The sequence below is a fragment of the Somniosus microcephalus genome, chromosome 6, assembly GCF_052327205.1.
Source record: "Somniosus microcephalus isolate GS21.2 chromosome 6, FLI_Smic_1.0, whole genome shotgun sequence".
Lineage (NCBI taxonomy): Eukaryota > Metazoa > Chordata > Chondrichthyes > Squaliformes > Somniosidae > Somniosus > Somniosus microcephalus.
Genome location: NC_140992.1, coordinates 174,052,358 through 174,069,523, shown reverse-complemented (window position 1 = coordinate 174,069,523; position 17,166 = coordinate 174,052,358). Strand labels below are relative to the sequence as shown.

Sequence of the window (17,166 nt, the reverse complement as noted above, 5' to 3'; positions counted from 1 at the left end):
CACCTCTGACAGTGCAGCACTCCCTTGAAGTGTTGGCCTAGTGCTCAAGTCTCTGGAGTCGGTGCATTGAACCTGCAACCGTCTGACTCAGAGGTGAGAGAGCTCCCAACTGAGCCACTGCTCACCTTCCTACCAAATAAACCCAGTGAATTCCCACCCCTTGTTCTTCCATAGGTTCCAGGCAGCTGGTCGCGAGCAGTGCAGAACTGGGGACTGACCGCGGGAGGGTGCGCTCTGTGGCTGGTCCTCCAGCCTGCAGGGGCGCTGCTGCCGGCGGCGCGGCCTTGTGTGCAGCGCCGGAGCCGCGAGTCTGTGTCTCATGCCGGTGGACACCAAGCGGGTGCGGGGCCCGGACGAATCCCAGTCGCCGCTGCTGTTTGTGAGGGCCGATGCGGGTGCGAAGCCGAGGCCTTTGCAGCCTCGGGCGGACGGGCGATCAGCCGCCGAGCCGAGGCCCGTGTTTGCGCGGGCCGGGCTGGTGAGCCAGGCGGACGGCTCGGTGTACGCCGAGTGCGGGCGGAGCAAGGTGCTGTGCGCCGTGTACGGGCCCCGCGAGAGCGACAGGAAGGAGGAGCGCCGCATGAGCGGGGCAACCCTGGGCTGCGAGTTCAGGTACAGGGGGGTATTGGCGTTGATGGAGTGCCCGGGGGTTGAGGGAGCGTGTCCAGGGTAAAGGGTTAGGGGTTGAGTGTGTGTGCCCAGGGCTAGGGGTTGAGGGCGCGTGCCCAGGGTGAGGGGTTGGTGTGGATGGAGTGCCCGGGGGTTGAGGGTGTGTGCCTGGGGTGAAGGGTTAGGGGTTGAGAGCAAGTGCCCAGGATGAGGGGTTGAGGATGCATGCCCAGGGTTTAACGGTTAGGGGGGGTGAGTTCGTGTGCCCGGCATGAGCGGTTAGCCATTGTGGGCGTGTGACTCTGGTGAGGTGTTAGGGGTTGAGGGGGCATGCCTGGGGATGAGGTGTTAGGGGTTGAGGGCGAGTGCCCGGGGTTGAAGGCGTGTACCCTGGGTGAGGGGTTAGGGTTTGAGGGCGAGTTTCCGGGGTGAGGGTTTGTTGTTGAGGGAGTACCTGGGGTTTGAGGGGTATGGGGTTGAGGGATTGCCCAGGGTGAGGGGTTAGGTGTTGACGGCGTGTGCCTGGGGTGAGGGTTTAGGGGTTGAAGGCGCGTGCCTGGGGATGAGGTGTTAGGGGTTGAGGGCGAGTGCCCGGGGTTGAAGTGTTGAGGGTGAGTGCCCGGGGTTGAGCACGGTGGCATAGTGGTTAGCACTTTTGCCTCACAGCACCAGGGACCCGGGTTCGAATCCGGCCTCGGGCGATTGTCTGTGTGGAGTTTGCACATTCTCCCCGTGTTTGCGTGGGTTTCCTCCGGGTGCTCCGGTTTCCTCCCACAGTCCAAAGATGTGCGGGTTAGGTTGATTGGCTATGATAAATTGACCCTTAGTGTGAGGGGGATTAAATACAGGGATAGGGTGGGATATGTGTTGGTTATGGGGATCGGGTGGGATAAGTGTCGGTGCAGGCTCGATGGGCCGAAATGGCCTCTATCTGCACTGTGGGGTTTCTGTGTTCTGTGTGTTCTGTGAAGGGTTAGGGGTTGAGAGCGCGTGCCCGGCGTTAGCGGTTAATGGCGTGTGCCCGTGGTGAGGCTTCACTTGAACCATGCTGGGTCCAGTGTTCTTGCGAATCGAATAACTAGGACGGTAGATAGGGCTTTAAAATAAGTAGTAGGGGGGAGGGTTCAGGTGAAGGGGAATTTAGAAAGTCAGAGAGAAAGGAGAAGGTAATAGTGCAGGGTAGTGATAAGCATAAGAGTGCACCAGCAAATAATCAAGAGTAGGGAAAAATGGTAAAAAGACAAAATTAAAGGCTCTTTATCTGAATGCATGCAGCAATCCTAACAAGATAGATGAGTTGACGGCACAAATAGAAATAAATGGGTATGATCTGATAGCCATTACAGAGACGTGGTTGCAAGCTGACCAAGGCTGGGAACTGAATATTCAGGGGTATTTGACATTTTGGAAGGATAGGCAGAAAGGAAAAGGAAGTGGGGTAGCTCTGTTAATAAAGGATGAGATCAGTGCAGTGGTGAGAAATTATATTGGCTCAAGATCAAGATGTAGAATCAGTTTGGGTGGAGATAAGAAATAGTAAGGGAAAGAAGTCACTGGTGGGAGTAGTCTATAGGCCCCCTAACAGTAGCGACACTGCAGGACAGAGTATAAATCAAGAAATAATGGTGGCTTGTAAGAAAGGTACTGCGATAATCAAGGGCGATTTTACTCTTCGTATATATTGGACAAATTGGGCTATTTTAGATAATGTATTGTATAATGAGACAGGGTTAATTAGCAATCTCATAGTAAAGGATCCTCTGGGGCAGAGTGATCATAATATGATAGAATTTCACTTTAATTTTGAGAGTGACTTGCCTAAGTCCGAAACTAGAGTCTTAAACTTAAATAAAGCCAATTACATAGGTATGAGGGGCGAGTTGGCTAAGGTAGATTGGAAAAATAGATTAAAAGGTATGGCGGTAGATAAGCAGTGGCTAGTTTTTAAAGAAATATTTCATAATTCTCAACAAAAATACATTCCATTGAGAAACAAAAACTCCACGGGAAAAGTGATTCAACCGTGGCTAATTAAAGAAGTTAAGGATAGCATTAGATTGAAAGAAGAAGCTTATAATGTTGCAAAGGATAATAGTAAGCCTGAGGATTGGGAGAGTTTCAGAAACCAGCAAAGGTTGACCAAAAAATTGATAAGGAAAAAGCTAACGAGAAGTTAAAGATAGTATTAGATCAAAGGAAGAGGCTTATAATGTTGCCAAAAAGAGTAGTAAGCCTGAGGATTGGGAGGATTTTAGAATTTAGCAAAGGAGGACCAAGAATGTGATAAGGAAAGAGAAAAAAGAATATGAGAGTAAATTAGCAAGAGACATAAAAAAAAGATTGTAAACATTTCTATAGGTCTGGAAAATGCTGGAATCCATTGTTAAGGAAGTTGTTCTCAAGTCACTTAGAAAATCATAACATGATTAAGCAGAGTCAACATGGTTTTATGAAAGGGAAATCGTTTTTGACAAATTTATTAGTTTTTTGAGGATGTAACTAGCAGGGTAGATAAAGGGGAACCAGTGGATGTAGTATATTTGGATTTCCAAAAGGCATTCGATAAGGTGCCACATAAAAGGTTATTATACAAGATTAGGGCTCATGGGGTTGAGGGTAATCTAGTAGCATGGATAGAGGATTGGTTAATGGACAGAAAACAGAGAGTAGGGATAAACGGATCTTTTTCAGGTTGGCAAGCTGTAACTAGTGGGGTGCCGCAAGGATCAGTGTTGGGGCCTCAGCTATTTACAATCTATATTAATGACTTGGATGAAGGGACCGAGTATAATGTATCCAAGTTTGCTGATGCTACAAAGCTAGGTGGGCCAGTAAGCTGTGAGGAGAACACAAAGAGTCTGCAACAGGATATAGATAGACTAAGTGAGTAGGCAGTAAGGTGGCAGATGGAGTATAATGTAGGGAAATGTGAGGTTATTCACTTTGAAGAATAGAAAAACAGAATATTTTTTAAATGGTGAGAAACTTTCAAATGTTGGTGTTCAGAGAGATTTGGCTGTCCTCGTGCAAGAAACACAGAAAGCTAGCATACAGGTACAGCAAGCAATAAGGAAGGCAAATGGCATGTTGGCCTTTATTGCAAGGGGGTTGGAGAAAAGAGTAAGGAAGTCTTGCTACAGTTGTACAGGGCCTTGGTGAGACCACACCTGGAGTACTGTGCACAGTTTTGGTCTCCTTATCTAAGGAAGGATATACTTGCCTTGGAGGCAGTGCAATAAAGGTTCACTAGATTGATTCCTGGGATGAGAGGACTGTCCTACAAGGAGAGATTGTGTAGAATGGGCCTATACGCTCTGGAGTTTAGAAGAATGAGAGGTGATCTCATTGAAACATACAAGATTCTGAAGGAGATTAACAGGGTAGATGCTGAGAGGTTGTTTCCCCTGGCTGGAGTGTCTAGAACTAGGGGGCATAGTCTCAGGATAAGATATGGCCATTTAAGACTGAAATGAGGAGGAATTTCTTCACTGAGTGTTGTGAATCTGTGGAATTCTCTGCCCCAGAGGGCTGTGAATGCTGAGTCTTTGAGTATCTTCAAGGCTGAGATAGATAGATTTCTGTGTTCATGGGGAATCAAGGGATATAGAGATCGGGCAGGAAAGTGGAGTTGAGGTCGATGATCAGCCATGATCTTATTGAATGGCGGAGCAGGCTCGAGGGGCCGTATGGCCTACTCCTGCTCTTATTTCTTATGTTCTTATCAAATTGGCAAGGGTAGCCTTGAGGACCAGTTCATAGTGTATTCGGGGTGGTTTCTTAGAAGAAAACATTGTGGAAACAACCAGGGAGCAGGCTATTTTAGATCTGGTAATGTGTAATGAGACAGGATTAATTAATGATCTCATAGTAAAGGATCCTCTAGGGAAGAGTGATCATAGCATGATAGAATTTCAAATTCAGTTTGAGGGTGAGAAACTTGGGTCTGAAAATTGTGTCCTAAACATAAATAAAGGCAATTACAAAGGGATGAAGACAGAGTTGGCTAAAGTGGACTGGGAAAATAGATTAAAGGGTAAGACGGTAGATAAGCAGTGGCAGACATTTAAGGAGATATTTCATAACTCTCAACAAAGGTTTATTCCAGTGAGAAAGAAAGACTCTATGAGAAGGATGAACCATCCGTGGCTAACTAAGGAAGTTAAGGATGGTATCAAATTTAAAGAAAAAGCATACAGTGTTGCGAAGATTAGTAGTAGGCCAGAAATTGGGAAATTTTTAGAAACCAGCAAAGGATAACTGAAAAAATAATGAGGGAGACGATAGATTGAGAGTAAACTAGCAAAAAAATATCAAAACAGACAGTAAGAGCTTCTACAGGTATATAAAAAGGAAGAGAGTAGCTAATGTAAATGTTGGTCCCTTAGAGGATGAGACTGGGGAATTAATAATGGGAAACAGGGAAATAGCTGAGATTTTGAACAAATATTTTGTTTCGGTCTTCACGATAGAAGACACTAAAAGCATCCCAATAATAATTGATAATCAAGGGGCTATAGGGAGGGAGGAACTTAAAACAGTCACTATCACTAGAGAAAAAGTACTAGGCAAACTAATGGGACTAAAGGCTGACAAGTCCTCTGGACCGGATGGCCTGCATCCTAGGGTCTTAAAAGACGTGGATGCATTGTTTGTAATCTACCAAAATTCCCAGGATTCTGGAGAGGTCCAAGCGGATTGGAAAACCGCAAATGTAACGCTCCTATTCAAGAAAGGAGGGAGACAGAAAGCAGGAAACTATAGGCCAGTTAGCCTAACATCTGTCATTGGGAAAATGCTGGAATCTATTATTAAGGAAGTAATAGCAGGACATTAAAAAAAATCATAATGCACTCAAGCAGGGTGGATAAAGGGGAACCAGTAGATGTAGTGCATTTGGATTTCCAGAAGATATTCAGTAAGGTGCCACATAAAAGGTTACTGCACAAGATAAGAGCTCACAGGGTTGGGGATAATATATTAGCATGGATAGAGGATTGGCTAACTAACAGAAAACAGAGAGTCAGGATAAATGGGTCATTTTCCAGTTGGCAAACTGTAACTAGTGGGGTGCCACAGGGATCAGTGCTGAGGCCGTAACTATTTACAACCTATATTAATGACTTGGATGAAGGGACCGAGTGTATTGTAGCCAGATTTGCTGATGATACAAAGATAGGTGCAAAAGCAAGTTGTGAAGAGGACACAAAGAGTCTGCAAAGGGATATAGATAGGTTAAGTGAGTGGTCAAAAATTTGGCAGATGGAGTATAATGTGGGAAAATGTGAGGTTATCCACTTTGGTAGGAAGAATAAAAAAGCAAATTATTATTTAATTGGAGAGAGACTACAGAATGCTGCGGTACAGAGGGATCTGGGGGTCCTCATACATGAAACACAAAAAAGTTACCATGTAGGTACAGCAGGTAATTAGGAAGGCAAATGGAATGTTGGCCCTTATTGCAAGGGGGATGGAGTATAAAAGTAGGGAAGTCTTGCTACAACTGTACAGGGCGCTGGTGAGACCACACCTAGAGTACTGTGTACAGTTTTGGTCTCCTTATTTAGGGAGGGATATACTTGCATTGGAGGCAGTTCAGAGAAGGTTCACGAGGTTGATTCTGGAGATGAAGGGGTTGTCTTATGAAGAAAGGTTGAGCAGGCTGGGCCTATACTCATTGGAGTTTAGAAGAATGAGGTGATCTTATTGGAACATATAAGATTCTGAGGGGGCTTGACAGGGTAGATGCAGGGAGGATGTTTCCCCTCGTGGGGGAATCTAGAACTAGGGGGCATAGTTTCAGAATAAGGGGTCGCCCATTTAAAATGGAGATAAGGAGGAATTTCTTCTCTGAGGGTCATGAATCTTTGGAATTCTCTACCCCAAAGAGCTGTGGAGGCTGGGTCATTGAATATATTCAAGGTGGAGATAGACAAATATTTGAGCTACAGGGGAGTCAAGGGTTATGGGGAGCGGGTGGAAAAGTGGAGTTGGGGCCAAGATCAGATGAGCCATGATCTTATTGAAAGGCGGAGCAGGCTCGAGGGGCCAAATGGCCGACTCCTGCTCCTGTTTCTTATGTTCCATGGGGTTGAGGGAGTGCCCGGGGGTTAGGGGTTGAGGGAGTGCCCGGGGGTATGGGGTTGAGGGAGTGCCTGGGGTAAGGGGTTAGGGGTTGTGGGCGCATGCTAAGGGTTGGGGGCTTAGGGGTTGAAGGCGTGTGTCAGGGGGGTGAGGGGGGTTGAGGGAGTGCTTAGGGTGAGCAATTTAGGCATTGACGGCGTGTGCCCGGGGGTTAGGGGTTGAGGGTGTGTGCCCAGGAGTGAGGGGTTAGGAGTTGAGGGCGCGTGCCCAGGAGTGAGGGGTTAGGAGTTGAGGGCGCGTGCCCAGGAGTGAGGGGTTAGGAGTTGAGGGCGTGTGCCCGGGGGTTAGGGGTTGAGGGCGTGTGCCCAGGAGTGAGGGGTTAGGGGTTGAGGGCGTGTGCCCAGGAGTGAGGGGTTAGGAGTTGAGGGCGCGTGCCCAGGAGTGAGGGGTTAGGAGTTGAGGGCGCGTGCCCAGGAGTGAGGGGTTAGGAGTTGAGGGCGCGTGCCCAGGAGTGAGGGGTTAGGAGTTGAGGGCGTGTGCCCGGGGGTTAGGGGTTGAGGGCGTGTGCCCAGGAGTGAGGGGTTAGGGGTTGAGGGCGTGTGCCCAGGAGTGAGGGGTTAGGAGTTGAGGGCGCGTGCCCAGGAGTGAGGGGTTAGGGGTTGAGGGCGTGTGCCTGGGGGTTAGGAGTTGAGGGCGTGTGCCCAGGAGTGAGGGGTTAGGGGTTGAGGGCGTGTGCCCTGGAGTGAGGGGTTAGGAGTTGAGGGCGCGTGCCCAGGAGTGAGGGGTTAGGAGTTGAGGGCGTGTGCCCGGGGGTTAGGGGTTGAGGGCGTGTGCCTGGGGGTTAGGAGTTGAGGGCGTGTGCCCAGGAGTGAGGGGTTAGGGGTTGAGGGCGTGTGCCCGGGAGTGAGGGGTTAGGAGTTGAGGGCGTGTGCCCGGGAGTGAGGGGTTAGGAGTTGAGGGCGTGTGCCCATGAGTGAGGGGGTTAGGAGTTGAGGGCGTGTGCCCAGGAGAGGGGTTAGGAGTTGAGGGCGTGTGCCGGGAGTTAGGGGTTGAGGGCGTGTGCCCGGGAGTTAGGGGTTGAGAGCGTGTGCCCGGGAGTGAGGGGTTAGGAGTTGAGGGCGTGTGCCTGGGAGTTAGGGGTTAGGGGTTGAGGGCGTGTGCCCAGGAGTGAGGGGTTAGGGGTTGAGGGCGTGTGCCCAAGAGTGAGGGGTTGAGGGCGCGTGCCCAGCAGTGAGGGGTTAGGGGTTGAGGGCGCGTGCCCAGGAGTGAGGGGTTAGGAGTTGAGGGCGTGTGCCCAGGAGTGAGGGGTTAGGGGTTGAGGGCGTGTGCCCAGGAGTGAGGGGTTGAGGGCGCGTGCCCAGCAGTGAGGGGTTAGGGGTTGAGGGCGCGTGCCCAGGAGTGAGGGGTTAGGGGTTGAGGGCGTGTGCCCAGGAGTGAGGGGTTAGGGGTTGAGGGCGTGTGCCCAGGAGTGAGGGGTTTGGAGTTGAGGGCGTGTGCCCAGGAGTTAGGGGTTGAGGGCGCATGCCATCTTAAATCTCTTCTTAAACATCTCTGTTTTAAAGAGAGCAACCTCAGCTTCTTCAGTCTCGCCACATAACTGAGGTCCTTCATCCCTGGTACCATTGTAGTAAATCTCCTCTGCACCCTCTCTAAGGCCTTGGCATCCTTTCTAAAGTGTGGTGCCCAGAATTGAACACAATACTCCAGCTGGGGCCTAACCAGTGATGTGATAAAGATGTAGCTTAACTTCTTTGCTTTTGTACTCTATACCTCATGGAAATCCACCCTACCAGAAACTGTCGTGGGAGCAGAATCCATAAAAGGGTAGTGGATAAATATTTGGAAAAGAAAAGTCGGATAATGCGGCTAAGCGAAGAGCTCTTGCAGACAGCAGGGACAATGACTTCATGGTCATGGGGAAGTGATGAATTGAGTTGGGGAGCAAATTACTCCGAGCAGGGAGGTGTAAGGGAGCGCCTGGGGCCCTGTACTGGTGTTCAATTCTCCCAATTGGCTGAGTTTCCTGCTTTGGTTGTTAGTGCTTCTTCATAGACCTGGACCCCAGCTCAAATCGGCATCTTCAGAAAGAGGGGAGAAACCCGGTGGTTACATTTTAATTAAATAAAATCATAGCAGGCTACAGCACAGAAGGAGGCCATTCGGTTCATTGTGCCTGTGCCGGCTCTTTGAAAAAGCTATCCAATTAGTCCCACTCCCTTGCCCTCTCCCCATAGCCCTGCAAATTGAATGAATGAATCCATTGCTCATTTTGTTTTTTTCCCCCACCTTGTAGATTCGCCCCATTCTCTTGTAGGAAGAGAGCTGCCTGGATTCAGGGTAACCTGGAGAAGGAGTACTCGTCGATCATGGAGCAGAGTTTGCAGCCCGCCATCTGCCTTCACAAGTACCCCAGGTCCCAGATTGAGGTGTATGTGATGGTCCTGGAGAACGACGGCTCCACCCTGGCGGCCGCTTTGACCTGCGCCTCCATGGCACTGGCAGAAGCGGGCATCGAGATGTTCGATGTGGTGGTGGGTTGCTCCTTGAGGCAGTGCGGGGATGTCTCCCTCCTGGACCCGACTGCAGCCGAGGAGTACAGCGCAGCCGGCTCCCAGGCGATGGATAACGGCAGTTTGACCTTGGCACTGCTACCCACCCTTAACCAGATCTCGGGGCTGGTGTCCAAAGGAGAATGGGAGGAGCAGACGTCGGTGGAAGCGATCAAGGCTTGTGTTGAGGGCTGTCAGAAGCTGTACTCCGTGGCCCAGCAGTGTCTAACCAGATCAATTAAGAGGAAGATCCCACAGCTTGTCAGTAAGGCTTAGATGAAGTCTTATGGACATTCCAGTAAATACTTTTCTAAAAAAAAGAAATTCAGTTTAAATTTTTTTTTTTACTGTTGTGTTAACTGCATTTATACAATTCAAATTATAAAGCATCCCTTGTTAAAACTAAAATGGCTCCCATTGCATTGAAGATTGAAATCCCAGGTTCAGCCCCCCTCCTCTGCTGGGTTAGCTGATCTGTGCTGGTGCTGAAGTTGAACTGCGATTGACTTCAGTACCCCAAACGGGGGAGGGGATAATCTGCTGATTGCTATCAAGTTGCTGCTGCTGATTGCTGTCCAGTCACTCCCGTCGGAAGTCTGGATGTTGGGACAGGATCGGCTCGGCTCACACAGTGCAAGTGGAGTTGTACTCCAGTAAAACCAGATCTTTCAGGTGAAGCGGGGAGAATATTTGCAGTTGAAATCTAAAATGATATATGAGCCACTCTTCACTGCTTATTTTGGCCTGGTCACAGTATTTATTTCCCTACTTTCTCATAGTTCCTCTCTGTGGGCCTGTGGGAATTGGACAGTGCAGATTGTCTGGGATCGGTCTGGCATTTATCCTAAATAATCCTTGTGGGTTATTAAGACGTGCGGTCCATCTGATGGATGAATATCTTCTCCAACGGGTCCCAGATGTGTTTCTTGTTTGTACTGTGGGCATAAACAAAAAGGAAATGCATGGTACAGAGAGTTGGCATTGAGTGAGAACGCTGTTCTGCCACCTAAGGGACCTGTGTTGAAATTAAGCCCAGATTGATGAGGTGAATGTTTGCGAGCTGTAAGGGCGTTATGTTAAATGAGCTTGGGCAGTCTCAACTCCGTAGCCAGTGGGCATCGGCCTGCAACAGAAACCTGCTCAGAATTCAGCTCCAGTTCCAAGACGCTGTGGCAGCTGGTGTGGGAAGTGTAGAACTTCACCTGCTGCAGTAATAGGGGCTAAAGTACATTACTGGGCAGGTTAGAGGGAATTTTGCTCCACAACCAACCTGTAGTGTACCGCAATAATAACAGAAAATGCTGGAAAAACTCAGCAGGCCAGGCAACATCCGTGGAGAGAAATTAGAGTCGACGTTTCGGGTGAACCCTTTTTCAAAACTGGAAAGGAAATGAAATAGATCGAAGGCAGGGCTGCGATAGAACAAAAGAAGTAAAGAGACATTAAGAGGTATTCAAAACCAGACGAGATGGTAATAGGACAGTGGAGACAAAAGACGGCTCAGATTAGGTGTGAAGTGTACAGCTGCCATGTGGGAGAGAGAAAAAAAAAAGGAAAGGGGGGAGGGGGGTGGGGGTGGGTGGAGGGAAAACCCAAAACAAAAGGGTGGAAAAACAATATAAGTAAAAATGTAATAGGGGCTGAGGTTATGATCTGAAATTGTTGAACTCGATATTGAGTCCGGAAGGCTGCAAAGTGCCTAATCGGAAGATGAGGTGCTGTTCCTCGAGTTTACGTTGAGCTTCCGTGGAACAATGCAAGAGGCCAAGGACAGTGAGGTCTGAGTGGGAATGGAGCGGTGAATTAAAATGACAGGCGACCGGAAGCTCGGGATCACCCTTACGGACTGAATGGAGGTGTTCCGCAAAGCAGTCACCCAATCTGCGTTTGGTCGCCCCAATGTAGAGGAGACCACATCATGAGTAGCGAATACAGTATACTAGATTGCAAGAAGTACAAGTAAATCGCTGTTTCACCTGGAAGGGGTGTTTGGGGCCCTGGACAGTGGAAAGGGGGGAGGTATAGGGGCAGGTGTTACATCTCCTGCGCTTGCACGGGAAGGTGCCAGGGGAAGGGCTGTTGGGGGTGATAGAGGAGTGGACTAGGGTGTCTCGGAGGGAGCGGTCCCTACGGAATGCTGAAAGGGGAGGGGAGGGGAAGATGCGTTTGGTGGTGGGATCACTTTGGAGGTAGCGGAAATGGCGGAGGATGATCCGTTGAATGTGGAGGCTGGTGGGGTGAAAGGTGAGGACAAGGGGAACCCTATCGTGGTTCCGGGAGGGAGGGGCAGGGGTGAGGGCAGAAGTGCGGGAGATAGAATGGACACGGTCGAGGGGAATCCTCGGTTGAGGAAAAAGGAAGACATGTCGGAAGCACTGGTGTGGAAGGTGGCATCGTCTGAGCAGATACGGCGGAGACGGAGAAACTGGGAAATGGAATAGAGTCCTTACAGGAGGCGGGGTGGGAGGAAGTGTAGTCCAGGTAGCTGTGGGAGTCAGTGGGCTTGTAGTGAATATTGGTCGATAACCTATCCCCAGAGATGGAGACGGAGAAGTTGAGGAAGGGAAGGGAAGAGTCAGAGATGGACCATGTGAAGGTGAGGGAAGGGTGGAAATTGGAGGCAAAGTGAATGAAATTGTCTAGTTTGGGGCGAGAGCAGGAAACGGCATCGATACAGTCATCAATGTATCGGAAAAAGGTGAGGGAGGGGACCTGAGTAGGACTGGAACAAAGAGTGTTCCACATATCCCACGAAAAGGCAGGCATAGCTAGGACCCATGCGGGTACCCATAGCAACACCTTTGATTTGGAGGAAATGAGTGGAGTTAAAGGAGAAGTTGTTCAATGTGAGAACAAGTTCAGCCAGGCGGAGGAGGGTGGTGGTGGATGGGGACTGATCAGGCCTCTGTTAAAGGAAGAAGCGGAGCGCCCTCAGGCCATCCTGGTGGGGGATGGAGGTGTAGAGGGATTGTACGTCCATGGTGAAAAGGAAGCGGTTGGGGCCAGGAAACTGGAAACTTAGTGGTGGAGGGTGTCCGAAGAGTCGCGGATGTAGGTGGGAAGAGACTGGACAAGGGGAGAAAAGATAAGTCGAGATAGGAAGAGATAAGTTCCGTGGGGCAAGAACAGGCTGAAACGATGGGTCTACCAGGGCGGTTCTGTTTGTGGATCTTGGGAAGGAGGTAGAAGCGGGCTGTGTGGGGTTGGGGAACTATGGGGTTGGTGGCCGCGGGGGGAAGATCTCCAGAGGAGATGAGGTCAGTGACAGTCTTAGAAACGCTGTCGCTATCGCTGTCGTGTACCGCACCTGGGCATAGTCGATGCTGAATGTTCAGAGTGGGAAAAGTTCATCCAGTTTATCAATTCGCTAGCTTGTCTTTAATTTTTTTTACAAATAAAATCAATAATTCCTGATGACGGTTCAGTCATTGTTCTACACGTCCTGAGTTGTGACCTGGGGGAAACAATCAGTACCAGAAAAATGTCTCATAAACTTCAGTAAGTGACGCCTTTGCTGAGTTACAGTGCGGAGCATCAATCAGGACCCTGATACCATAGAAGAACCATGTCCCGGTGGATCAGATGTAAGGTTCCCATTACTGATAGTGCTACAGTTTGCCTCGATGCTCCTGGGTTAAATAAGAGGGAATCTGATTTTCTCCCTTATGGTTGCTTTCGGGACCCCTTGTAACTGCTGTGGCTATAAGAGCAGGTCAGAGGCTGGGTATTCTGCAGCGAGTGACTCGCCTCCAGACTCCCCAAAGCCTTTCCACCACCTACAAGGCACAAGTCAGGAGTGTGATGGAACACTCTCCACTTGCTTGGATGAGTGCAGCTCCAACAACACTCAAGAAGCTCAGCACCATCCAGCACAAAGCAGTCAGCTTTATCGGTAGCCCATCCACTACCTTAAACCTTCAATCCCTCCACCACCGGCATACTGTGGCTGCAGTGTGCACTATCTACAGGATGTACTGCAGCAACTCACCAAGGCTTCTTCATCAGCACCTCCCAAACCTGCAACCTCTCCTCTTACCACCTAGAAGGACAAGGGCAGGAGACATAGGGGAACACCACCACCTCCAAGTTCCCCTCTAGTCACACACCATCCTGACTTGAACATATTCTTCATTGTCGCTGGGTCAAAATCCTGGAACTCCCTACCTAACGACACTGTGGGAGTACCTTCACCACATGGACTGCAGTGGTTCAAGAAGGTGGCTCAACAACACCTCAAGGGCAACTAGAGATGTGCAATAAATGCTGGCCTTGCCAGCGACCCACACATCCTGAGAATGAATTTAAATAAAAGGGACATTTTACACTGCTTCGTGAAATCAATGATGTCACAACACTTGGGCAGCATGTCATGGCACTGCTTTATGACATCACCGCCTACTGTAGTGCCTAGCAACTAACGAGCAATGTATTATGGACTGGGATTAGCTCGGTGCTGGATTCAATCCTTGTTGGGGAGATGTAGGTATTAATTTATTCCAAAAAAAGAACATCCAAGCACTTTTAGATATTCTAAATTATTTTAAAAGGGTCTTAGGCAGCAGGGTGAGCTTTGCAGAGTTACCTCCAAAAAAAAGTCTCTTCAAAACTCGCAGGTGGTCGAACCGTTTTGTTTAATGAATTTAACCACCGCCTTGACAGAAAAAGCATCACTCAACACGTGTGCTTCGTATAAAACGGACACATACATAACTAGTACATGCACCTATACACACAGCATATGTATATATATACTAGCTGGGGAGCCCCGCGTTGCGAGGGCAATTTTGGGGCGTTTGGTCTCCCTGCCCCTGTGTGTCCCCCCTCTCCCTGTCATGTCCTCTCCCTGTCCTATCCCTCCCTCCCCTCTCTCTCTCCCTCCCCTCCCCTCTCTCCCCTCCCTGTCTCCCTCTCCCCCCCCCCACCCCTCCCCTCTGTCCCTCTCTCCGGCCCCTCCCCCTGCCTAGCGCCTGAGGTCCGGTGCCGTTGCTGAGGTCCCCCGCGTATCGCGCGGCTGATGGACGGCCGCTGCGGGCGGGCGGGCAGCGCATGCGCGGTGAGTGCGGGCGGCGCATGCGCGGTGAGTGCGGGCGGCGCATGCGCGGTCAGTGCGAGCGTCCCGCGGGAGCCGGCAAGGCCGTTAGCGAGCGGGAAACTTCGGGCGGCGCGCCCGCGCTCCGTCCGTGACACCTGAGAGGGGGAAGTAGAGAGAGACAGAGAGGGAAGAGGAGAAGGAGAGAGAGGGAAGAGAAGGAGAGAGAGAGAGAGGGAAGAGGAGAAGGAGCGAGAGAGAGGGAAGAAAGAGAGAGAGAGAGAAATTTTTTCAGCTTCAGGCCCCGAGTCCCCCCTGCGCGAGGGTGAGGAGGAGGGGGCGTTGCTAAACACAATATAAAACTCAAATAAATTGTTAATTAATTGCCTAACACATAATTGAAATATTTACCTTAGTTCCCTAACACAGAGAAAGTGGGAGGGAAAAAATCGTGGAAAATCAAGATGGCGGCCACTCACCTCGGTTCAGAAGGATAAGGCCCGCCCACACACGCACCGATTGGTCGACCAGTCAGGTCACCGAAGCGTAGGATTGGTCAATCGTCGAGTCACTCGACACTCAACTGTAGGAAGACCTCGACGCCACACGGTCGCTAATGAGATGCTAATGAGCGGAACGCTGAACGTATTTGGGATACCGCGGGCGGGATTTTTGTCCGGCCGAAACGTAAATACGCCGATGACCAGTCCGGAATCACAAGCTTTCTTTTGAGGCGACGCGCGCGTCGGTACGCTCTGTAACTTCCAAACGTATAGAGACCAGGCGGACAGACAGACAGACAGAAGAGCCGCTTTATATATATAGATATATAAAATTCATACATACGTCGACACATACAGGTACACATATATGCTCACTCAGATGCAAACACACACACAAAGCAAACTCAGCTGCTAAATTTCCTCAGTGCACAGGGTGATCCACAAAGCAGAAGAGGCCAAGAGGAACTGGTGATAGAAGCTTTAGGAGGCAAAGCATTTTTGACTGGTAGGAGTCTGGCTGAAGGACATCGCTGCCACGCTCGGCCCGTATCAGGTGGTGAAGGAACCAACACAAGGGAATAACCTACTTGGCCTCGTCCTTATCTTTTGTGGACACATCTGTCCAAAACAGCATCGATAGAAGTGACCACCTCGCAGTCAAAAACAACTTGCATTTATACTGCACCTTTAAAGTACAAAAACAACTGGAGACGCTTCACAGAAGAGTAATCAGACAAATTGATGCCGAGCCAAAGAAAGATATAGTAGGAGGGACTAAAAGCTTGGTCAAAGAGTTAAGTTCTAAGGAGGGTCTTAAAGGAGAAGGGAGAGGTTGACAAAGAATTAACAGCACAGAAACAGGCCATTCGGCCCAACTGGTCTGTGCTGGTGTTTGTACTCCTCCCACCCCACTTCATCTAACCCTCTCAGCGTATTCCTTCTATTCCTTTATCCCTCACTAACTTATCTAGCTTCCCCTTAAGTACATCTGTACTATTCAATTCAACCACTCCCTGTGGTAGTGAGTTCTCCATTCTCATCACTCTCTGGGTAAAGAGGTTCCTCCTGAATTCCCTATTGGATTTATTGGTGACTATCTTATATTGATGGCCATTAGTTTTGGTCTCCCCCACATCTTTTCTACGTCTATCCTATCAAACCCCTTTATAATCTAAAAGACCTCTATTAGGTCACCCCAATTCCCTCACAGAGGGAATTCCAGAGCATAGGCAGTCTTTGTGATTGTGGGGGGGGGGGGGGGGGGGGAGGGCGTGGGAGCTGAAAGGTCAGCTCAGGGTTAATTAGGATGCCAAGTTTGCGAACAGTCCGGTTCGATCAGGAATAGTGGGTGGGGAAAGGGTACACACTTTCTGGTGGGGCCAAAGATGATGGCTTTGATCTTCCCAATGGTCAACCAGAGGAAATTGCAGCTCATCCAGGACTGGATGTTGGACAAGCAGTCTGACAACACAGGCAGTGGAGGGGTTGAAAGAAGTGGTCAAGAGGTAGAGTTAGTTGTTAGCGTACATGTGGAACCTGAATCCATGTCTTTGGATGATGTCGCCAAGGGTCAACATGTAGATGAGGAATATTAGGCGGCCAAGGATTGATCCTTGGGGGACACTAGAATAGGAAAGGGCACACGAATGACAGGCACTAAGGCAATGCACAAGGGTGATTAGTTGATTTTTATGATTTTTGTTTGGAATGTGTGTTTTGTGCTGGCCCTCATTTCAGCTTTGTGCCCAGGAGGACGCTGTGATGTTCCATGACAGAGGGATGGTAAGTTGTGAGCAACAGGGATCTGGGGTTTCATTCACTGGAATCGGAGTCTGATGCGGCCAGCGTTCACGGACAGCCCGTCCGGAGCAGGGCTTTGTTGCCTGCATCCTGAGAGAGAGTCTGGGGTTCGGAGGGTATCTGAGAGAGAGTCGGGTTGAGACAGTGTCTGAGAGAGAGTCTGGGGTTTCAGACAGTGTCTGAGAGAGAGTGTGGGGGTTGAGACTGTCTGAGAGAGAGTCTGGGGTTCGGAGGGTGTCAGAGAGAGTCTGGGCTTTCAGACAGTGTCTGAGAGAGAGTCTGGGGTTTCAGACAGTGTCTGAGAGAGTCTGGGGTTCGGAAGGTGTCAGAGAGAGTCTGGGGTTGAGACAGTGTCAGAGAGAGTCTGGGTTCGGTGGGCAGATCAAGCGGTCGGGGGTTTGGGGGGGAGGAGGCGGTGACATGTGACCCCTGACCCCAGGGTGGTGAGGGGGTCAACCTTATATCCGTGGTGACCCTGGCTTCTCTCCGTGCCCTTCAGCTGACCATGGAGGTGGACGGAAAGATGGAGACCATCATGAAATGCACGGCCCTTGTGGCCAACACCTCCAACATGCCGGTGGCCGCCCGCGAGGCC

At 50.0% G+C, this 17,166-nt stretch overlaps 1 protein-coding gene across 1 annotated transcript; it reads left to right on the top strand.

Annotated features, from left to right (window-relative positions):
- Window positions 1-246: 246 nt before the first annotated feature.
- On the top strand, window positions 247-9,647 carry exosc6 (exosome component 6). The gene is made up of 2 exons (XM_085990954.1): window positions 247-612; window positions 8,984-9,647. Exons 1-2 carry the CDS (start codon window positions 320-322, stop codon window positions 9,513-9,515), a joined length of 825 nt encoding a protein of 274 aa, XP_085847080.1. The 5' UTR covers window positions 247-319; the 3' UTR covers window positions 9,516-9,647.
- The last annotated feature ends 7,519 nt before the right edge of the window (window positions 9,648-17,166 follow it).